The sequence below is a fragment of the Rhinolophus sinicus genome, linkage group LG05 (genome assembly GCF_036562045.2).
Source record: "Rhinolophus sinicus isolate RSC01 linkage group LG05, ASM3656204v1, whole genome shotgun sequence".
In the NCBI taxonomy this organism is placed as follows: Eukaryota; Metazoa; Chordata; class Mammalia; order Chiroptera; family Rhinolophidae; genus Rhinolophus; species Rhinolophus sinicus.
Genome location: NC_133755.1, coordinates 24,910,612 through 24,933,667, shown reverse-complemented (window position 1 = coordinate 24,933,667; position 23,056 = coordinate 24,910,612). Strand labels below are relative to the sequence as shown.

The window sequence follows — 23,056 nt, the reverse complement described above, 5'->3', positions numbered from 1 at the left end:
CATCATTTTAAGTATCTGACATTAGGAAGTACCCGTGAAAGGCATTGCTGTTAGGTTCATCTTACGGAAATAAAATTTCCATCCTGTAATTGCCAATGAGGATATTACCTGAATAGTTTGAATTCAGATTTTACTATTTATTTCATTTTTATTAAGACGTTTTAGACTTAACCTGATCTCAAGGAATACCTTTTGCATTTCACCTCCGTCTGTGGGTTGGGAATGAAGGGGGGAGAATCAACCTTGGTGCTTGCTGCTCAGGACAAATTCCCCATAAAATAAAACAAACTGAACTGGGAGACACAAGGCAGCCAACTCCATTTCCTCTTTAGAGTACTGTATTTCAAACATTGTCATCAAAGCCTGCATAAGCATTACATTTCCCGTCACCAACAGTGCTCATATGCCTGTGATGTGTGTGTATCCTGTGTGATGCACGATTCTCTTCTTCACTTGGTTAAGTTTCAGTTCATCAGGAAGTGCTGATCTTGGATCCAGATTTACTTCACAAATGGGTCAGAAGGCAGCTTGTAAAAGTCCTGAGGAATGTTTTTCATGATTGTGTCCTTGAATCCTCCAAACAGCTAGTGTGTCTGTTGCCACAAACTATTGCTTATGTGCATTTAAAATAATGCACAACTAAACAAATGGCTAGAATAAAAGCAACAGAGGGCTATTTCACTTGGTGGATACAACTCAAGTTGTCTTTCAAAGAAAACGATGTATTTTAAAAAATTACTCAACTCTTTTAACTTTTAAACAAGTGATCATATTTTTTTTAATAATGCCCATGTGGTTAAAAGTGATTATCATTGTGAGGTCAAAAATGGTCCCCTAATAGTTGGTGCGATGTTTTAAATAAAGTATGTCCATATAGTATCTTATTGGATCTTCAGAATAGTATGGACAAAGGATGCACACCCCTCCAGCTGAGGCTAAAACTCCAACTTTCTGACCTCGACTTTAGTGATGCCCATTGCTCCACTAGGAAGGAAGGGAAAATAACATTTACTTGACAGTCTTTTTTGCTCAAGTGCTAGTTTAGCCATGGTCACACTTCTTTATTCAGTCACCAAATTGCCAAGTTAATCTTTACTAGCTGAAATACGGCATTTCATGAAAAAATAAGAGAATTCACGTTTTCATGGTCAATAGCCCTATTCTTCAAATACTCAAATAGACAAGTAGCCTAATTCAATAATGACAGAACAAACATCGTAAAAACATGTATGAGGGTCCATAATCCCAAAGTAGCAAGCAGCAGTTGAATACACCTTCATCTTTGCTCTCCGGTCACTATTTGTACCACTGGTTTGCAAAGGCCAAATCCCTTTTCTTTGTATTTATATTAATGCTTTTTCTGAAAACATTCTGCGAGTCAGGGCATTTCGTCTGGGAAGTACTTGGCTCCTGCTTGTTCAGCATGGATGCATCACCAAAATCTGAACCTCTGCTAGAAGACAGGCATCAAGTGTACTGAGCTCAGCCAAGCTCATCACACTTCCAGAACTCTTCCCAAGTGGACATGGCAATGACTGTGGTCACCTTCAGATAGAACTTTTCTCAAATGTAAACATCTAACTAGCAATAATTTGTTCCTAGGCATAGAAAACAGTTAGTTCTATCAGCAATCTCTAGCATTACTCTTCTGCTGGCCACATTGTTATCTTTAACACACCTCAATTTCATTTACTTGCCAATTTATATTAATATACCCTTGGGAACAGATTCTAGCATTAAACAAAATAAGGAATAAGTCTTTAAATATCATAACTTAATTTTCATTCAGCATTTATTAAGTACCTGTATATGTCCAGGCTTTATGAGTCCACTGAAGATTCAAAAATGAAACACATAATTATTGCTCACAGATGACAAAAAAGATCTCCTTAAAAGCCAAATGATAAAAGATCAGCACCCTCCATTTCATCAAAAAACTTTAAACACTTATGACCCAAGTCTGGTATGTGGCATTCTGGAAGCCAGAATGTGTGTGTTTTTTTTTAAATAAGCAGTAGGAAAGCACTTCATACTACTAATGGATCACTGGTTATAGATGTATCTGCCTTTTGGGAAAAGGTATTTTATAATTTCCCTATCTACAGTCATTTGACCTTCATAATCAATATAGTTGGCAAGTGTGCTGAAATGATAATCATATTTAGAGACTGTGTGTGTGTGTGTGTAAAATTACCACCATCCTTTGAATTCCAGGTGAAGCTGTGTGACTTTGGTTTTGCGCGCATCATTGGTGAAAAGTCGTTCCGGAGATCTGTGGTAGGAACTCCAGCATACTTAGCCCCTGAAGTTCTCAGAAGCAAAGGTTACAACCGTTCTCTAGATATGTGGTCAGTGGGAGTTATTGTCTACGTGAGCCTCAGTGGCACGTTTCCTTTTAATGAAGATGAAGATATCAACGACCAAATCCAAAATGCTGCATTTATGTACCCACCAAATCCATGGAGAGAAATTTCTGGTGAAGGTAAAAAAAAAAAAAGTCTGTAGCTGTGCCCTTTAGTCTAAAAATCTATGATCCCAAATTAGCCTTCTTTTCATTCTTATTCATCTTCCAAATTCAATTCGTTACCAATTTTTGAGCACTCTTCCTTAGTTCCCAGGCATAGCAGTAATCTGGGCCCCAACTGCCTCATTTTGCAACTAAAATACCTTTTTAACTGTCCTTCCCAGTCACCACTGCCAAATCCATCTTCAGGAAACACTACTTTCCCCTAATCTGCTCCCCGACACTGGCCCCCCTTTCACCATGCTGCAGCTGGAGCTCTGATTTGGCCTACGCTTGCCTAGCCTCTCACTTCTCCCTGTACAGCCTGGTTGTGTACACTCTTCTGAATTGTTCTCTGCATATCGCTGAGGCCTTTCCCCTGCCTGCTGTCCTTCCTCCTTGCTATTGATTCTTCAAGAACCCCATATACCTGTGGCTCAACTCTGAAGTTCTTCCCTGAACCTCTCCTCTAAACTGTTAGATCTACCCAGGCTACTAGTTGGGCATATTTTTCCTTAAGTAGTCTTATCTTTTCATGATTACTTTTGTTCAGAACCAGATTGTAAGCTCCTTCAGTGGAGACCTGTAGCTGAGGTTCTCTGTATCTAGAATGAGCTTTATGTTCAATAGACACTCTCTAATTTGTTTCCAGCTCCTGTGGAGCCCTTGTAGGAAGCTTCATACATTTGTCTTTCCTGCCTGGTGAAGGCTTTTGAGTTTGCTACACCTGCTTCTGTACCCAGCAAGAGTGACTTGGTTGTCCCTTTAGTTTACTGATACTGACAGGAAGAGACAACCCATAGCATTGTACAGACCCTCTGCTGGGGAATACCCCCACCAGGATTTAGCGAACCCTTGGAACGAAGGAGTCTTTTATTTTTCCAAAATTACCCAATCTAGTCATAGGGAGTAATTGTCCATTAAACTGGAAAAGTTTAAGAACAACATGGAAGGACAGTAGCAGGCTCACGTGGTAATGAACATAGCTAATTGAAGAAGTGCATATGAGGATTTTGGGGATATTACCAGAGTCATTTTAGAGGTCCTGGGACAGTGTGGTCTGCAGACCTCTTAAATCAGAATGGATTAGGGAGTTTATTAAAGAAAAACTCCCTGGCTATATCCCAGAGATTCAGATTCGCCAGCTGGAATGATAGCAGGGATGCATTTTAAATACCCCAAATGATTCTTATGCACATGGTGGACCAGTGTTTAAAGTGGAACGATGGATGAAGGCTTGAAGTATTTGGAACAAAGAAATTCATACTTGAAATACTTATGGAAAATCTGCTAGTTTAGTGGTATATAGAAGAGAAACATAACTTAGTTTATAGTCTTAAGTCTTTCATTTGAACCATCCCTGGGTCCAGGCCTTAGAATAAATATTTTGGTTGTATCCATATATAGGGCTCTATCAAGTACGTAGTTATATGGTTGCTTTGGTTTTGCGGTTGGTCCCTTTCTCCAAATAACGGGATAAAATATATATGCCAAGATTTACCACATATACCCAAATACCATGAACTTACTTGTTAAAACCTGTTGAGTATGAACTTTTGGTAATAAGTTACCACCTCAATCTAACCAAGTTATCACCTCAATCTAACTGACCACCTCTGTAGTGGCGAGGCAATGGCTAGAAAGCATTATGTCACTGAGGGGGGAAAAACAACAAAAGTAGCAGCCTGTAATCAGAGTCTATTTTATTCATCTTGAAATAATAACAGTTAATACTAACTTAGCATTATGTGCTAAGCACCATTCTAAGCCCTTTCATGTATTAAACTAACGTCATCTTTTCGACAACCTCATTTTACAGATGAAGAAACTAAGGCAGAGTATAATTTAGTAACTGACCCCATATCACAGAGTAGGTGGCAGAATGACTTCTGCCCAGGCAGGGTGGTTCCAAAGTCCATACTTTTAAGCTATACTCTACATTGCCTCCTTAATAAAACAGGTACTTCATAAAACAGGTTTATTGTAAATTTAGTAAACTTTTGTGGATCACTAACATGTTAGCCTAAAGTCTGTATCCTTGAAAAGAAAAATCCTCTGAACTACCTTCCAGGGAGTCACAGGTTTGGGTGCTTCATACACCCAAATTCACATACCTAATTTTGTCTTTTCCTTAGCAATTGATTTGATAAACAACCTACTTCAAGTGAAGATGAGAAAACGTTTCAGTGTGGACAAATCTCTTAGTCATCCCTGGCTACAGGTAAAAAAAAAAAATGTGTCTCTCTGGCAATCCTCATTTAAGCAGCTGGTTGTGATTTCTCTTACCCAATGAAGCCACTCTAAGATCAACAGATTCTGCATGTTTTAGAATACTGTAAGTTTCTTCAGTGATTAATTTGTACTGTGGCTACATCTCTGGAAGTTTTGCAATACACTGAAAGGCAGAACTGAAAGCAGTGAATTATTTATAGGGCTTTAGTGTTCATTTAATCTTTTGGTAAGATGAGCATGACATTATTTTGTCAAATATATTTTACTTTTAAAATGTGCACTAAAAGTTTATATTTGTAATCGAGATCAGAAATGCATTTGGTTTGGCTTAATTCCTCCAAAAGCTATTACATAGATTTTTCAAAATATACCCCCAAACTTGAGAGTAAAGAGAGAAGCTTTAGAACTTATTTTAAGGGGAGTGAGGGGTGAAATTGACTTCAAAACAAATGCAATCAGTTCCTCTTAGCGATTATTAAATAGAAATAATCCTAATAGAAATTATAAGTACTTTCTTCTATTTTAAGTAGTAAGGTGTAAGCCTCTCAGTATGGAACAAAATGTTTTAGCGATTATTAGCCATCTCAGAGGCCTGAAGCAATTTATTTTTAAATTGTAGAAACTAGTTACTTTCTTCATAGAGACTAAATTTGAAAAAGTATTTAACATTGCTAATTTAAAATATTACAAATGGAACTTTATAACAAGTATTTATGTGTAGCTGTCAATTATATGACTATGGTGCTAAGCAAAAAAAGGTTGACGGTATTTTGTTTCTTTTATGGTTCATAATCACCTCATTTTTTTTTAGGACTATCAAACTTGGCTTGACCTTAGAGAATTTGAAACTCGCGTTGGAGAACGTTACATTACACATGAAAGTGATGATGCCCGCTGGGAAATACATGCATACACACACAACCTTGTATACCCAAAGCATTTCATTATGGCTCCCAATCCAGACGATATGGAAGAAGATCCTTAATTATCAATGAGCTAACTTCAATAAGGAAGGAGTTCATTTTATGGACTGCTATTTTGCTGCACAACTGTTGTTCTTTGGAGACTGTCATCTGCAAGGATGCAAAGACATGAGGAAATATGATAAGGAATCAGTGACACCAATACTGTAGTTCATAATGAGTAGGTACAAGAGGGGAAACTGAGTAATAAAAACAGATAACGGAACCAAGATGAAGCTTTTCATAAATTTTTACAGCATAAACAATAACTGGTTTTTGTACTTTTTCCTAATCTTTCACTTTAGTACAATAGTGGCACTTAATTTATCTTCCCTTTCCTGTTCTTATTTTTTAAAAGGCAAAAAGGCAAGCCAGAGTCCAGTTATTGCATAGCTTAACCAAATCATACAAGAGTTATAAGGTTGATTACTGAACAGGTTTGTATTTAAGAGATAAACGAGATTTCCTATAAGGACTTGAAACATTTAACTGACCATACAGAGGCACTGAGGGGGATTTCCTAGATGCTTAGAAAAGGACTGCTGGACCGTTTTACCTTTCTTTTTTAGGTCAATCAAGACTCCAAAACAGTGATCCCTAACCTTTTTGGAGTTGAAACTCTGAATAGGCTCTCTACAACATAAAAATTAAGTTGCCAACTTTTGTGAGTATGTTACAATAGCCTCTAAGGTAATTTGGGACAACTGATGGTACAAAAGTAGGAGTAGGAACTGCTGGTCTGAGTGCTCAGTTACCATGTATGTTTGCTCATAGCTCAACTCTACTGCTAAATAAATACTCATGTTCCCACTGACACCACTGTTAAGAGTCCAATATTCAATGGGTACAGATCTAAACTCTACACAATTTATTTTTTCAGGGGGTTGAATAATTTGAGGAAGAAAATTAAGGCCAATACAGGGTCAGTTAATGCTACAGGAAAGAATAATGAACAGTAGCCATCTGGAATGTTTTAAAATCAATTATTTTAAGTAGTTTGGGCAAGTGGATGCAGTTGACCATGAAACAACCTAGTAGTTTATAAGAGTAGGGACATATTATCAGCAGAGCAAATGAAAGAATTTTTTTTCTTTGTTTTTTTAACATTTCAGCTCCAGCAGCCAGCTAAAGAAATTTTTTTCTACTCAGATATAATAAGAGTTAGACTCTTTCAAAGCTTTTAAAAAGTTACTAATAATCTCCCCTCCCCCACACTCTTTACTTTCTGGAACCATCTACTTATAAAATCTAACGGCTTGTTTCTTCATTCCTCAGTAATCACTGTAAACATTTTTTTCCTCCATAAAGAGCAAAAGATTTGGAGTCAGAAGGTTTCGGTTTAGTCTTCTACGTCCAGCCTCCCTTATTAGCTGTGTTGGCCTGGCCAGGTGACAATCTGTGTGAGCCTTAAGTTCCTCAATCTAGAAAATGAAGGTCATAATTCTTGCCTCTACCTTCCTCAGTGTTGTGAAGATGAGATATGTATAACCATATTCAATAACCTAAAAACTATAAAACTTAAATCATCACTGCCCACTGAATCTGAGGTAACAAAGGAAAAGATTGTTCATATATAAACAAAGACTGAGAGGGCCTTTTGAGATCCCTGAAGCTACTCACTTATCAAGGAGTAAAAATATCCTTGAGAGAATAGCAAACATGCAGTGTTCCTATGTATGTTCTGAGCTCTTTACATGTTAACTTATCCTCAAACAGCATGATGAGCTCCATGTGACAGAAAAGGAAACTGAGACACAGGGAAATTAAATAACTGAAGGTCACACAGTATTTGAACCCAGGCAGTGTGGTTCTGGAGTCCTTACCCTCCTAACCATTTTGCTATACTGCCTCTCCATAAATATCTCCAGGAGACATTCCATAGCTCAGTATTTCAGTCTCATTTAGCAGTTTTAAAAATCAAAATAATTTTTCAAAACCTTTTAGAAATGTATTTTCTCTAGGATAGAGGATGACTTCCCCCAATTTCTCCAAAGTAAGTCTTTATATCAACGTGCTAAAATGGAGTAATTCCGAGTCCTTAAGCACCCTGTTTGGTTTTACTGCATAAAGTGAAAATTAACTGGAATGACGTTTATTTGCTATACTTACAAAATCGAACTTTACAAGCCATGAAAATAATTTCACTTTTTCTTTTGTTGTTGAATGCCTAAGAAGTTTTCTAAATTTGTAAAGGCACTGTCAGATAATTTGGAGTTGAGTAATTGCTCCAGATACTGTATAACATGCATAACCATTTTTTTGTCTTGAAGTTGTCTGTACAAGAAATAATTGTAAGAAACATTTGATAATGTACAAAGTAGTCCATAATGACACTGTTCAGTACATTTTTATATTTTTTTGTTACATCCCACTTTTTGTAAATAACCTCAAAGAAGCTTAATAATAAAATGTATTTCCATATCACCATACTTTTCCATGTGAAAACCTGAGCCTATCTCTAGTCAAGGTATCCAAAGAAAATTTTATTTGGTTGTGTTATTTTTTCCCAGGCCTTGGTAAGAGAACTATTTTGAAATAGTATTTATAAATGGAACTAATGCTATATTTAAGAACACTGACTTTTTTAATGCCTAAAATAAAAAACAACTCATTTTACAATTTTATATGAAAATTGAGGTAATTATCTAGAGGTCTCATTTCTTGGAACGAAAGTTTGGAATAACTGTAACTACAAATTTTTCAGGAACTACCATCAAATAGTCTACTACTGCAACTGCCAGAAAACTTAAATGACTAGGACTGGCCCAACGCTGGACAGCAGCTGAAAAATAAAGCCTCCATTTTCCTTTAGAGTGAGATACAGAATGCTAGTCCTGTTCTCAGCTGAGCCAAAGAAGCAATAAAAAGCAATAGTTCACCACTCTGCCAGTGAACTTCCAATACAGTTTTGCCATAAGTTTAAGACACATGGCTAATATTCTTTTCCTTAAATCTTACTTGTAAATTTGTGTTGCTAATATAATTCTTCAGAAAGTCCATATGTTTGGTGTTAATTTAAAAGTTCTGTAAACCAAAACATGAAAACTTAGTAGAAAACTTGACTTCTGGAAATAAGGGAAAATTAGCTCAATTTCGAAAATTATCCCTCTTAGGTAGTCTATTATATTTACTCATATTTCAAGTACATGTCAGGTTTACTGGTTTTACTATGACTTAAATTTTTTAAAATCTACTTTGTTTTTAATTATAAAATTCACAGGAGCATGTGGTAAAAAATTCAAATACCTCAGAGGAGAACAAATAAAAAATTAAGTCTCTTTCCACCCCTAAAACCCACTTCCAGTTGGGAAATTTAATAGTGATTATTGGGTATGCTTTTCTTATTTCTTACATAACAAGTAAATGTCACAGAACAGAAAACAACCAGTCTGCACTAAAATATTTCTATGGAATTACTTATAAGCATTTCTTTAAATGTAGCTTTTCTCCAACAAAAATGGAATCATAACTATAAAACAGTTGGCACCCTACTCTTTTCACTTACTAAATCTTAGAGGTCTTTCTATGTCAGAACATATTGCTCTATGTCATTTTTAAAAATAACGTGGATAGTTCTATTTAACCAGTCCCCTGTGAATGGCCAGTTAGGTTGTTTCCAGTTTTTATTAAACCAATCAGTGTTCATGTTTACTTTTAAAAATAAAATAAAAACTTAGCAACTCGCCTTGCTAATTAAAGGAAACTCAGTTTCACGATTACTTGTTTCCTATGTGAGAACACACATTTTGTTCCCAGTTTTAGACACAGTGTTTAGTTGTATGTAAGATGAGCTGTTTTTATTGACTGAAGAGATAAAATATTTTAATACTTACTTTATCTGTGATATATGAAATATGTTCCCTGTATTTTAGTTTCTTAGGCAGACTTGGGGGCAAAACAGTCCACATTGAAATATCACTGCCAAACAAGTTCACTAAACCCAGCTACGGGTGTTGGAGAGGGTTTTTTTGACTGACGGGAATTGCTCTGATGGCTTCCACCATGAAGTCGCTGATGAGGCAGCAAGGCAAAAAAGTTAAATCTTTCTCCCATCTTCTTGGGATTCATTAACATATCATACCCCTGAAGTAACTGCTGCCTCAGTGATGGCTCATTTGATTTATCTAGAAGAACCTGAAAAAAAAAAATTTCTTAGTAAAAATAACCAGAAGAAAGGATTTCTAGTTATATGCAGCAATACTAATCACTACTAACTATTCAATAAAGCCATGTTTAAAATGTGATTTCTGATCACCTGCTTCAAAATCATGGGGTGCTTATTAAAAATATAGGTTGCTGTGACCCAAACCAGGTGGTTTGATCTACACTGAAGGGTTAAAATGTCTTCAGAACAGTTGTAACATTCATACCCATAAATGCGGTCCAGTTTTCTTAACAAACATGAACACTATTTGAAAGTCTTAATTCTACCTCATAGGGAGCTGTGTGATTTAGGCTGTACCACCCCCAGGCTGTCTGGTTACACAATCCTACACTACTGAGAAGGCTGCAACACCAGTTAACTACAAGAACACCAAGACCAGGTGAACTTACTTAAAATATTCTTTTTGAAATATGTGAAGTTAAAATATTTAATGATGGTGAAGTAAAATCATTACCTTCAGCCGGACATCAATGCCCATATTTTTTAAAAACGTTTGTTGTTTTATTGGACCCAGAGAAGCTACTTTTTCCTGTGCCATTCTGCGCAAATAACTGAAGTCCACATCAGCTGTTAGGTCGGCTGTTCCTGGGGCAATTAAGACATCATGAAGCTTGTGGCCACAAAACCCCTTGAACATAATTTTTAAAATGGTGAGTTTTTGTCCTTCTATGGTATCATCAGCAAGATTAAAGAAAATCCTATCATTTTACACAACAATTAAAAAGGAAAACATGGCCTAAGTCAGTGGTTTACCAACCCTTAAAATGCAATAGCACCCATTTCTTCAAATGAGTTACTCTATGGAAAACCCAATATAAAGTACAATGCCTGATAGTTACTCAACATTTTCATTAATGGTGATTAGAATAGAGGTCTCATTAATTCTCTAGATGAATTCAGGTTATCAGAACCTAGATGGTGTTTTAAAAAGTGTATCCATCAACTATGTGTATCAGAATCACCTGAGAACATGTTACTAACCTCTACTCAGACCTAGTGAATCAGAATCCTGGAGGCAAGTAGGAAATCAGCATTAAACTCTCCAGGTTTTTCTTAGATACAATAAAGTTAAAAACCGAGAACCACAAATCTAGAAAATGACTAATAGCATCTAGTTAAACGTATTTCAATTACAGTATAGTGAACAGAATTGATCATATTCAAAGAATTTAAGAAAGGATGTTTAAGAAGTATAAAAAAAATGTTATCTGGAGAGGAAAAGATGTTGAAAATATGATAGAAAAAGTTTAAATGATTACAGTAGCTAGATCAAATCTGCAAAGAAGTACCAAAAAAAGTTTTTTTAATAAAGGAGGGGCAGAATATTTTAAGAAATTTAAGAAACTCTTTCCATTTGTATTATTTAGCTGCTCACTAGCATCTGTGCAAACCTGGGTTCTACAACTTAAGGAAGAATGTAGACAATTCAGATCCTGTTCAAAGGAGAGTTGGACAGTGGACTTGGGCTTAGGAATAAGATCTAGAGTTAAGAGTAATTATAATAAGAATTAACATTAATTATAAAATAATGTAACACAACAGTGCTAGGCATTGTAGAAACCAAAGATAAAGATCTTCAATGAGCTTCAAACCTAACAGTTGATAATGAAGTAAATAATACCCATTAAATTCTAGTAAGTCACGATACTGCGTTATACATACTCTGAAGGTATCTGTCTTAGTCCCATCATGACCATAATCAGCAATCAGTGCGGCACCTCCAGTTAGTGCAATGCGTTGAGAAAGCTCCTGAATTATAACGCCAGCATCAGGACACACTTCCACGTGATCCCTTGTTTCATCATGCTAGTAAGGGGACAGTTGGAAGAAAATACATCATTCAAAAGAGCTATGTTCTTACGATTTTTCAAGGTTTTCTATAATGAGTATTTCTTAGTTAAAATACAAATAAATTCGTTCTCAGTATATGTTTCTACACTCAACTTATTTCACATGGCACCCTTTCTGTTACACAGAACTCCCTGATTCTTTAATGACATTCACTTACAAGGACATTTCAATCTTAAACCCTTTTATAAAAAGGCTTATGACCTCCCAACCCTCCAGGTGGCCAAGTACATTATCACTTATTTATGGTGCTATTACTTATATAATTCATACACACACACACACACACACACACACACATTCCACTAGGTTGAAAGCATGGGAAAGGAGTTTTTGTCTATTTAGAAGAGTGCCTGCCACATAATAGGCTAATGGCACTCAAGAAATTGTGCTAAATGAACAAATGATATAAATCCAATATAAAAAATAGACTCTACTAAGTATATTATGATGCCTTCTGTTGGGGCTAAAGGTATCCTAATGATATGCCCTATATCTAGAAACATCAGCTTATGAACTAGTGCCAATGTACCTGAGGTCCTTATTTCCCAAGACATTCAAGTATTAACTAAGCGTCCTCAATAAGTGCATATTAGCTTAAAAAGTGAAATGGTAATAAATTTTAATAATTGTCAACTTGACTAGTATATATGAAATTTCACTAATTTCTGGGAAAATTTCTTTTTCTTCATTAGAAGAACATACACTAACTCTTGCTCCCTCCTAACACCCTATTTACAAAGGAAAGTATTGAGGTGCCCTGATGTCTCTGCCTATAATGGCACAGGTCTAACAGGTACAAAGTCAGACAAACTCAGCTCTTGAGTCTCAGCTCTTGCTGTTACTTACTACAGACAAGTTACTTAACCTTTCGGAGTCCGTTTCCTCATTACACATGTACTAGGCTGGTTGTAACGATTAAATAAAACAACAAACCACTTAGCCCCCAGTGCTGTTAAATAAATTACTATCGTTTAACTATAAAAACCATTAGTTCAGCCATTTCAGGTATAAGCTGACATCTCAGCATACCTTGTTGACATTCTTCCCATCTTAGCCTGCTCTTCCAGATGATAGATTCTATTACCATTTGCCCCAAATCATCACTCCCTCTCTCATAAGTGAATACTACCCAAGTCAAGAACTAAAAAGAAATGACTCCCAAGACCAGGGGGGTTAGCTCTTGGTAGCTGTGCGAATTTGTTCCTCAGGTAAAATTAGGTAGCCAGAATATGAACAGAAATGCTCACAAGCGCTTAGGCTGATATTTTAACTTATTTATGCTTTGCAAAAGAAACAATTCACAGATTTATGTTTAAAAGTTCATATGCTTTTTTAAAACTGGTAACTTCTAAGGTAGAAGTTCTTAGTTACAATCCAAATAGTAGAAATCTTTTTTTTTTCTGAGCTGGAAAAAAAGCAATGAAACAGGCAATGTAAAGCCCAAACATCCGGAGAAGGAAGTGCAGGTTTTCTTTGAACATAACCTCAAGATAGATAGGCTCTTGTGATTATTCCTTGAAGTCAATTGAAAACAGTAGTAAATCTACCAGCCTGGTAGTCTAGAATCAAATTTAGATCTGGGTGGAAGTAGAGAAAAAGGCATGCTCTAACAGCGCCCAGAGGGATAATGAAACTTACCTAAAATAGAGGTATTCTAAGAATTAAGCCAGAATATACAGAGAAATACATATAAAGTAATAAGTATTGATGTTACTTTACTATACACTGTACTACATTGTTTTCACACATCAAACCTTTCCCGTCAAGAGACAATATTGTCAATATTTGATAGGTAAACGGAGAAGGTAAGGGACTTACTGAGTAAGTGCTTACTAACTTCATCCCCTATTATGTAGTAAGGTCACACAACTAAGAAATGTCTTTTAACCCAGTCTCTGGTTCTAGATCCTCTCCACTTTTCACTATAAATAAAAAGCACCTAACATGTTGTCAGCAACTCCTTCCCCCAGTAAAGGAACTCTAAAATAGTAACTCAGAAAATGAGACTTTGAAGATTTGATTGGCAATAAACTATGAAGAAAAAACTTATTCCTACTTGTATGAAGGCTTCTGCTGGCGTGGCACAAGGCGCCAAAACAAACCTCAGTTTATCAGAGACTTGTGGGTCAATATCAATGAATACTTCTCGCCATCCTTGTGGTGTTTTCTAAACATAAAAAAACGCATAAAAACAAATTTTTGCAAGTCTGTTCCAAAACTGCCCCCACCAAAAATAACTATTAGTTTTCTCCTCTCACCATAAATAAGTAACATTAATACAGCACTTTACCACTTAAAATTTAAAGGCATTACTTCATTTCCTTTAAACAATATGAGTAGACTGATAGATGAAAACTATTAATGATGTTTAGACAAGAGATAAGCAGCATGAAAAGTGCCCAAAAAATGGAAAACAGACGCAGGAGGACTAAACAGAACCTTTGCTAATAAATTACTACGTAATAATACATACTCTGAGCCTTAGAAGTTACCAGTACACGTGCATTACCACCAAATCTTAAATTTCCTCATAGAAAGAAGAAAAAAAGTAATCTTTGGAATTTACAAATATTTGCTAAAAAATAATTTCATTGTACTATAGCCATTTACCATCTTATATTCTCATACAACTTTGTCAGGAGAATTAAGAATTCTTAATAATTATCTTAAGAGAATTAAGAATTCCATTTAATATTTCATTTTTGCTATTCAATTTATATTCATGACTTCAGGAAGTAATGTTCATATACTGAATAATTAAATACCATAAATATTTTTCTTACAACATAAGGCCCTTTGTTATTCAATTATAAACATGACTTTTTTCCCATCATACCTGAAACTTACGCACAGGAAGAACGTCGAAAAATTCATGTGCAAGATAAAAGCTGTACCCTATTTAAAAAGAGAACAAACAATAATGTTTAAGAATTTTTAATTAACTGGTTCCTTTGTACATTAACAAAAAGAAAATGCTTAGTTCTTCGTATTGGAAGCTGTGTTGCTTCCATAACCATCACTGCCACAGAATCACGCCCCTCTCCACAGCAACCCTACTCTGCAGAAAGTACAGAGGATCAAGTATTACTATTCTCATTTTCCACATATCAGGGTCAGAGCCAAAATATCTCAATTATCAGTTTATTCTCTTATTCATCACTAGGCCTGAAAGAAATTAGAACTCAAATTTGTTAGCTGAAAGAGGACTTGAATTTCCTAAAATCATCCAAGACAGCTGAGACCAGGACCGGCTGGTATGTCTTGCCCAAGATCAGACTACTTTAGGTCTGAGCTGGAGCTCATCAATGTGAGACTCCTGAGGAGTACAGAGATGTTCCTGCAATACTTATTGCTTCCCTTTAGGCAAGTAAGGATGTTCAAAAGAAGAGATAATTAAAATAAACACACTTAACACTGTTCCTCCAGCACCTGCGGCCTTGGACTGATTCATCAGCAGTACTTACTATCTTAGGTGTAGGGAAAAACTAAAAAGTACAACAGAGACCTACACTGAAGTTTTTGGCTTTTGTTTTTGCAAAACCACATGAAATTCACTGCTCCTTAAATGTTAGGCAATTGTATTTTCTAATACAATGCTCTTTTGTAGAAAAAAGTTCACTATTCTCTATGGGTGAGGGACTTGGGGCACTAACTCAATCAAAGATGCTCCTTGACTTATGATAGTGTTATGTCCCGGTAAACCCATCGTAAGTTGAAAATATCAAGTCAAAAAATGCATTTAACACACCTAAAGCACCAAACATCATAGCTTAATCCAGCCTCACCTTAAATGTGCTCAGAACACATACTTTAGCTTACAGTTGGAAAAATCATCTCACTGCCACTGCCCAGCATCACAAGAAAGTATTGTATAGCATAATGCTAGCCCATACTGCTATTTTTACTGAATATGTATCACTGATGCACCATCGTCAAGTTCAAAAATCGTTAAGTCGAACGATTAAGTTGGCACCTTAAGTTGGGACCATCTGTATATTGCTGTACAAGGTTGTGGTCACCTATCACTACGGTGAGGAGCATTAATCACTGTAAAATCATTACCTTTTGGCACATCCTGCAGATCTCGGTACCAGGAAATTGGAATTCCAGACTTAGAAACACCTTTCATGTATACTGGTGATCCAGCACTTCGTTCTAATGGGACCTTCTCCTCAGTCAGTGTTAATGCTTGAATGTCACTTAACTTTTGGCTCACCTCTACCAGATGTATTGAAATGTCACAGTTTTTCAACACAGATCCAAGCTGACTGAACACCTAAATACAAAAAGAAAAATTGGCAAAATACAATGTGTTGAGTAGACTTTAGGTTTTTAACCACTGACCTCAATAATTTGCTCGTTACAGTAGAATAATTGGTTCTAGAGAAATCTGTTCCTCACACAAGCCACTCTCCAACAGTCCAGAGAATCATAACCTATTAGTTATTAGACATAGTGTACATAAGAAACGAACAGTTTGGTTTCTTAATGATAAACTTAGACTGATTAACAAATAAAAATAAAAGATTTAGCATCCAATTAAAACTGATTCTGATTAACAAGTCTAAAAAAAGACGAAGGAAATAAAATGTATATAGCTTTGATTTTATAAAGCTGCTAAGTCTATGAAATAACCTCATCTTTGAGATGACCAAAGTGTATCCTCAGGAAATCAAATGTGAATGGCACTAATTAACAATTAAGCTTAGTTTTGGGATTATTTCACATTTTCCATTAATATTTAGCTATACACATTTTTTTACTGTTGTAAACATGAGAAAAAAAAGATACACTGATAGTTTATCAGTATTTTAATGCTAAAAATTCAGTGCCAAATGCATAAAGTACATCAATATTAATATTTTTGGGGCCGGCCCGGTGGCTCAGGTGGTTGGAGCACCATGCTCCTAATGTGGAGGTCGCTGGTTCGATTCCCACATGGGCCAGTGAGCTGCGCCCTCTACAGCTAAGATTATGAACAACAGCTCCCCCTGGAGCTGGCTCCAGGGCTACCATGAGCAGCTGGTGGTTGGAGTGAGCTGCCGTGGGCCGCTGTGTGCCGCCACAAGTGACCAGTGGCCAGCATGAGTGGCCAGCAGCCATCAGGAGCAGCTGGTAGCCGGCGACAGCTGTCATGAGCTGCTGTGAGTGGTTGGTCGACAACCGGTGGCTGACTGCCTCAGCTGGAGGTAGTGCAGGGCTAATAATACCAATGAGCCAGGGAGAACCGGAGTGGGTGGGAGGGGAGGAGGCGAAAGAAAGGGGTGAAAAAATATATATGTTATTTTTCATTTGAATTTAATTTTCACTGCTGATTTGCCAACTACTTTTGAGACCTGAATATGCAGCTACAGACTGATAACAAGATGATTTTTTTCAAATTTAGTTTTAAGATGAAACTACAAATGGGAAAACTTCCCAAGAGAAAAATCCTTCAGAAAGTATGATCAAAAATGAAAACAAGTCTATAATTATGTCTTTGGCTATTTTCTTTACATTCCCTTAAATTCTTTTTAGAATTTAGGCTTTTTAAGAGGACTTGATCTAGGAAAGCAAGAGGGGGGCTTGATTTTTAAAGTACTTGAGAAGAAAATATTATTTGAGAATCGTATTATTTTATATTCAAATGATGTTGCCAATTTAAAGATATAAAATAGAGCCCTGGAAACTTAAATCAATGGGTTTTTTATTTTCCCCAAATGATATATAATCGGGATTCTTATTTGTCAGATGTTTATAAATTTTCTTTTTAAAAACCCTTCAATTCCTAATTTCAAGCAAAAATATAGCATCAAGAAATATAAAGTTATATTGAATGCTTTTTGGGTTTTTTTACACTAACTTGCCAGGTACACACAAAATAAACTAAAAAAGACGTAAGGGTCCCAAAGTAGAAGAAACTATGAACGTTTGTTACTTATCATGTACTATAAACAATAGTCCTCCTGTTTAATGTTACATAGAATGATGGAATGATATAGGAATAACATCTGTTGGATTAAAAAAATGAGACATGACCCTTACCTTTAAAGCCCCCACCCATGTCCTCCCTCACCCTCAAATGTCACTACCATTCTGAATCTTGAGTTTATCACTTACTGGCTTTTCTTCACAAATGTTACTAAATATATCTGTACCAACAAAAATATATTGTTTAATGTTGATTACTTTTGGATTTTATATAAGTATAATCATGATATGAATTATTTTATAAATTGCTATTTTCACTCAACAAGATGCTGAGTTCTACATTGCATATGGTTGCAATCTGCTCTGATCTCATGCATTTTCACAGCACTTCGTATTCTACTGTGGGAGTGAGTGTACAACTTTATCTAGTTTTCCCATCCATAGGCATTTGAACTGTTTTGGCGTTTTGCTCTTCTAAGTAATGCTGCTATCTCCTTGTACATGTCTCCTGGTACATGCACTAGTTCCTTTACATATATGCCCTAAGCATTAAAATTGCCGGGTCATACCCTATAAGTAACTTTGACGTTAGTAGTTAATGCCAAATACCTTTTAAAAGTAGTTGCACCAAACTATGTACTCTTATGAGCAGTATGAGCGTTCCCATTGTTCCACATCTCCCATCCTCACCAACACTTGGTGGTATCAGACTTTCTAATTTTGAGGGTACAGTGATATCTCACTGATTTGAATTTTCATTACCTCTTTTATGGGCCTGTTCAGATATTTGCCCTGATTTTTCTATTGAGTTAGCTATCAACTTAAAGGAACTACTAGTTCTTTTTTGGTTATATGTGTTGCAAATAACTTCTCCAACTTGTGGCTTGTCTCATCAATTTATGGTGTCTTTGAAGAACATAAAGTTCCTAGTCTCTTTAAAGAACAAAAAGTTATTAATGTAGTTGAAAATATTAATATTTTTCTTTATGGCTTCTGCTCTATATATAATTTAAAAACTCTTTCCCTACCCAGAAGACAAATATATTCTCCCATAATGCCTTCTAAATGTTTTATACGTTCTGTTTTTACATGCTCCCCAGCCCCCATATTTTAACCTCAAAGACAACAATAACTAATTATTCATTATATTATTCTCACACTATATTTTAGCAGAGAAATATGAGATTAAAGAGGTAGAACTGAAAGCCAAGAAAATCAACAAAGTTTGCAAACTCAGTCAGAAGTAATCAGATACACACATACAAGACTTTAAGACGTTCTTTTATTACCTACCCTCAAAATATCTCCTGCAAGGGTACCCCGACCTGGGCCCAGTTCCACCAGCTGGAAAGCTGCAGTTTTTCCAGTGGCCATCCATTCACTGATAAACCATATCCCCAGTAGCTGTGACAAAGAAAAACCTACATTAAAGTATTATAAATTATAAAAGTATACCGCAATACAAAACTCTATGTAAATACACACTTTATGCCAGAAAGCAAAATGTTTGCAAACAACCAAATGTATTAACATGTTCATATAGTATGCACACACAGGAACTTCACTAGGACTATGTTATGACACTACTTAGGAAGGTTAATAACAGGAGAAAATAGTTAAAAGGCAGCCTCCACTATAAAAGGTCCATGACACAGATAAGAGATTATCACTTACAGAAAGGTAGTAGTATTTGAAAGTTAACAGACATATGAAATACATAATTATGACATTTCTTCATACTTAGGATTTCAGTAATTGTATGGCTTTTAGGCATAAGCGATATTTTTACAAATACCTGGACTCTACTTCCACTTGTGTCCTCTTTCCTATTTCTAAATTGATCAAAGGTTCTTATATGGGAATAAAGGAACTAGAATTCCTGAAAAGAAATCAAATTTTTTTTTTTTTTTTTTTTTTCAAAATTTCTTAAAGGGAGATTTCTCCTGCAACTATAATCAAATCATGGTTGGGGGCTTTAGAGCTCATTTTTATTCCATGAATTCCTCAGTGTTCCTTTTGTTTTTCTCTTCCTTCTGTGGTACTCCCTACCTCTTCCTTCTCCCATTCTCACATTTCATCTGGTTTTAACCTCATCTTTTTTTTACCTCTTTACTTTCCTCTCTTTTCCTTCTCTTTCCTTATGTCCCTCTTATCTCTACATTTCCTTTTCTACAGTGAAGTATAAACTTTTCAAATGTCCTCTGTACCATGTTCTTTATTGCCTCTCCATTCCCTCAGTATAAAACTACTGAAAAATCTTTTGATGAATCACAAACACAAAGCTGTAAAACACTTTTATAGAATAACACACTTTGATCTGACCTCAAATGTTTGTAATATTAGTTTCTTTTATAGTTTACATTGGATATTACCTCCCCAAAGATCTGACTTATTTCAGGTGAAGTAATGAAATCTCCTTTTTCTCCTAGCATGTCACGGTACACATAATATCCCTAAATAAAAAGAGAAAATGGAGAAAACAAATTAATTTTCAAATAAGGCTTTTTAAAACCCTCCTCCAAAATCTTACATAATGTATATATAATGAAATAAAAATTATGTACTAAGAAAGTTGTCTCTTCTAAATAAGCAAGTTAAACACAGTATGTTTACTTAATTTTACAAAGTAACAGTCATTTTGCAGAACTGGTAGAAAAATCATTACTCCTTGACTATAAAGGCAGAGGCCATGCAATGTCTGTCTCTATATTCCACACCCTCCTTCCCTCCTCTGGTCCCAAAACGAAACACAGCATGACCCTGCCGATTCCTCCAGCCCTCTCCCCAAAATTCTCCTACTTCCTGTTTCAAATTAGCTTTGCCTGTTGGTGTTGTCTTTCTCCACGTGGGTGCTGATTACACAGTGTTCACTTTGGGAAAATTCATCAAGCTGTATACTTGTGATTACGCATTTTTTAATGTTATAGCTCAATAAGTAGTCTTCTTTTTTAAAATTAGCCCTGCTTGTCCACATATCCATGCCATTGCAAATAGCCTCCCTTATCCTTGCCCATTTCTCCTTGGCAATCTTATACCCATCCATAGAATCTGCAGAAATGCCATCTTCTCTGATCTCCTCCTCTTCTAGCCCTCCTACCTCAGAATAAATCCAGTGCTTGCTTTTCTGAGCTTATTTATATGTCTATGTTCTTCACCAAAGGGCATAGTTATTTGGGGGAGAGAACTATGTCTTATTTACCTTCATATCCCAAGTTTTAGCATAATATCTAACCCAGAGACACTCAAGAATTGTTTAAAAATTCCCTATGGTCCTTATGCCCCTTCTTTGAACCACCTTACTCTTACCAAGGGACCTGGGCTCCTGCCCACACAGGAATTAAAGAATGCTACTAAATATGACTTCCTCAGCTTCCTGCCCCCTCCTGGCCTCCACCTGCTCCCCTTCTTTCCTAGGGACTCAAAAAATGAAATGCCTACCCCTTCTGTTTTTACCCAAACCTGTTCCCTCCCCACCTGTGCTTTGGACGGATCACCATTCCTCCCCCAACTCTCATGGACCAGGATCTTTTTATCATCTCCTTTCTTTCACAGCTTCAACTTTTCCCTATCAGCATTAGAAATATAATTAAGTCACTTCCATCTTAAAAAAAATTTTTTTCACTCCACGCTGCATCCCCCCCTCCAGCCTTTGTTTTTCCCTTTGTAAGTATTTCAGGGGTGTTTTTGGTGTGTGTTATGAATGCCTCTGGTTGCCCAATTATAGAAGCCTGTGGACCCATTTATAGAATGTTTTTAAATGCACAGGACTTGAAACACACAGGATTACAAAATAAATGAACTGAAAAACACCAAATATTTAAAAATAAACTTGTGATACAGTATTATATATATATGCTGCTTTGTAAGTGTATTAAAAAAACAAAATCAAGCCAAAAGTCTCATACGTAACTAGGTTTTGAAGAACGGATGAACACAATGGTATTGAGATACCTGTAATCTATTACTCTGGTGATAGGACAGTATCAGTGATTTCCACTAATGCTAACTAAAGTCACAGGTATTGCTGATGCTACTGGTTGTTGCCTATGTTCCTAGAGAAATGCTAAATTTCAATTAGGAGTTAATGAAAATAACTGCCTTTTCTAAACCTCTGAACACTGGGCCACTCCACCACCTCCAAAAGCAATAGGCCAAACCAATCCCAGAATTCCACAGATCTCATTATTTCAACCCTACAAAAGGTGAAACATCCAAAAATGAAAGGACTACAGGCTTTCACCAAATGGCTTTGTACAGCAGACAAGGAAATACAGGTCAGAAAGTTGTGACAATGTTTAATCCTAGTAGAACAGTAAAGACCCAGTCCTTCCATGCTCAAGAAAACCCAGAATATGCTTCCAATGCCTGCCGAAGCCATCCCAATACAGACAACTTTCCAGGCACACATTCTTATTTCCAGTCGCCTATAGGAGGTTTGCGCTTAAGAGTCCCATATAACCTTCAAATGAACATACTGGACTGAACTCTTTATCCTTCCCCTTCCTCCTAAAACGGCTAATACTCTTCCTCCTCCTCCATTCCCTTCCAGGGAAATAACTGGCCCATCTACCTACCATGAACTCAAGGAAGTCATCCTTCCCCCATAAATCCACCTTTGGAATTTGTAACCTCTTTAATGGCACTGTTGCCAACTTGATCCAGCCCTGCCCAACTGACAGATTAGTTTATCCGTCCCCAAGTCCTCGGGGTGGTTCTTCCCCTGGAAGGCACCCCGACTGCCTGGGCTGAAGATGCTCGGGCTCCTCTAGGCGCACCCGTCCAGGCTCACACCTCGCAAACCTGCTAGAGGCCCCCGGTCGTCCGGCTCCCCGACCCATACCATGGCTGGGTTGGTCAAGACCTCCTTCATGTACTCGGCTACAGTGATGGGGCCAGTGGACTTGATTTTGTACATAAGATGACGCAGTATCGGAGTCACCGGCTGGTTTTCCACCGGCTCTTTCCCGGAACTGAAGTACTTCCCTCTCCAAAGACAGGGAATGACTGCGAAAAACACATATAACAGGACCCATTAAAAATTTTACTATTTACACGTGCATAGCAGTCTGAGCGCTTTCAAAGCGGCTTCATTAAGCCCTAACGTCGCCCCACGCCGGGAAAGCGCGCTCCAGTCCACAGCACGCACTAACGGCCCAAGGAGGCATGCACTTGGCCCTCGACCTCAGCCATTTTCTGTCCGAGGCTGGACTAGGGTCCCGCCCGGAGCGCCTCAGGGCCTCCCACGCGGTTTCCACTGCACCCCGGGTTCGGGTGGGTGGAGGGGGGCGGTGATCGCTCACCGGCGCGTGCATGGGCGCTCAGCAGCCCGGCGCCGGCCTTCGCGAGGAGTCTCATTCCGAATTTCCCACACAGTCGCGCGCCGTCCGGGGCGGGACTGCGTCGGTTTCCGGAAGTGCACACGCCCCCTGCAGG

The 23,056-nt window shown here is 37.0% G+C and overlaps 2 protein-coding genes across 2 annotated transcripts in view; one reads left to right on the top strand and one right to left on the bottom strand.

The window, feature by feature from the left end:
* PRKD3 (protein kinase D3) overlaps window positions 1-8,126 on the top strand; it is a 54,953-nt gene extending 46,827 nt beyond the window's left edge. The window contains exons 17-19 of the mRNA XM_019742118.2: window positions 2,215-2,482; window positions 4,639-4,724; window positions 5,547-8,126. Of these exons, the coding sequence (XP_019597677.1) occupies window positions 2,215-2,482; window positions 4,639-4,724; window positions 5,547-5,720 (528 nt within the window). The 3' untranslated portion in view covers window positions 5,721-8,126. The remainder of the gene's footprint in view (window positions 1-2,214; window positions 2,483-4,638; window positions 4,725-5,546) is intronic.
* Window positions 4,192-23,056, bottom strand: NDUFAF7 (NADH:ubiquinone oxidoreductase complex assembly factor 7). Its single transcript, XM_019742131.2, has 11 exons — window positions 22,924-23,056; window positions 22,464-22,627; window positions 19,996-20,076; window positions 18,917-19,027; window positions 15,776-15,989; window positions 14,550-14,608; window positions 13,770-13,880; window positions 11,525-11,668; window positions 10,317-10,490; window positions 9,531-9,831; window positions 4,192-5,808 (listed from the first exon to the last, which is right to left on the bottom strand). Exons 1-10 carry the CDS (start codon window positions 22,976-22,978, stop codon window positions 9,613-9,615), a joined length of 1,332 nt encoding a protein of 443 aa, XP_019597690.2. The 5' UTR covers window positions 22,979-23,056; the 3' UTR covers window positions 4,192-5,808; window positions 9,531-9,612.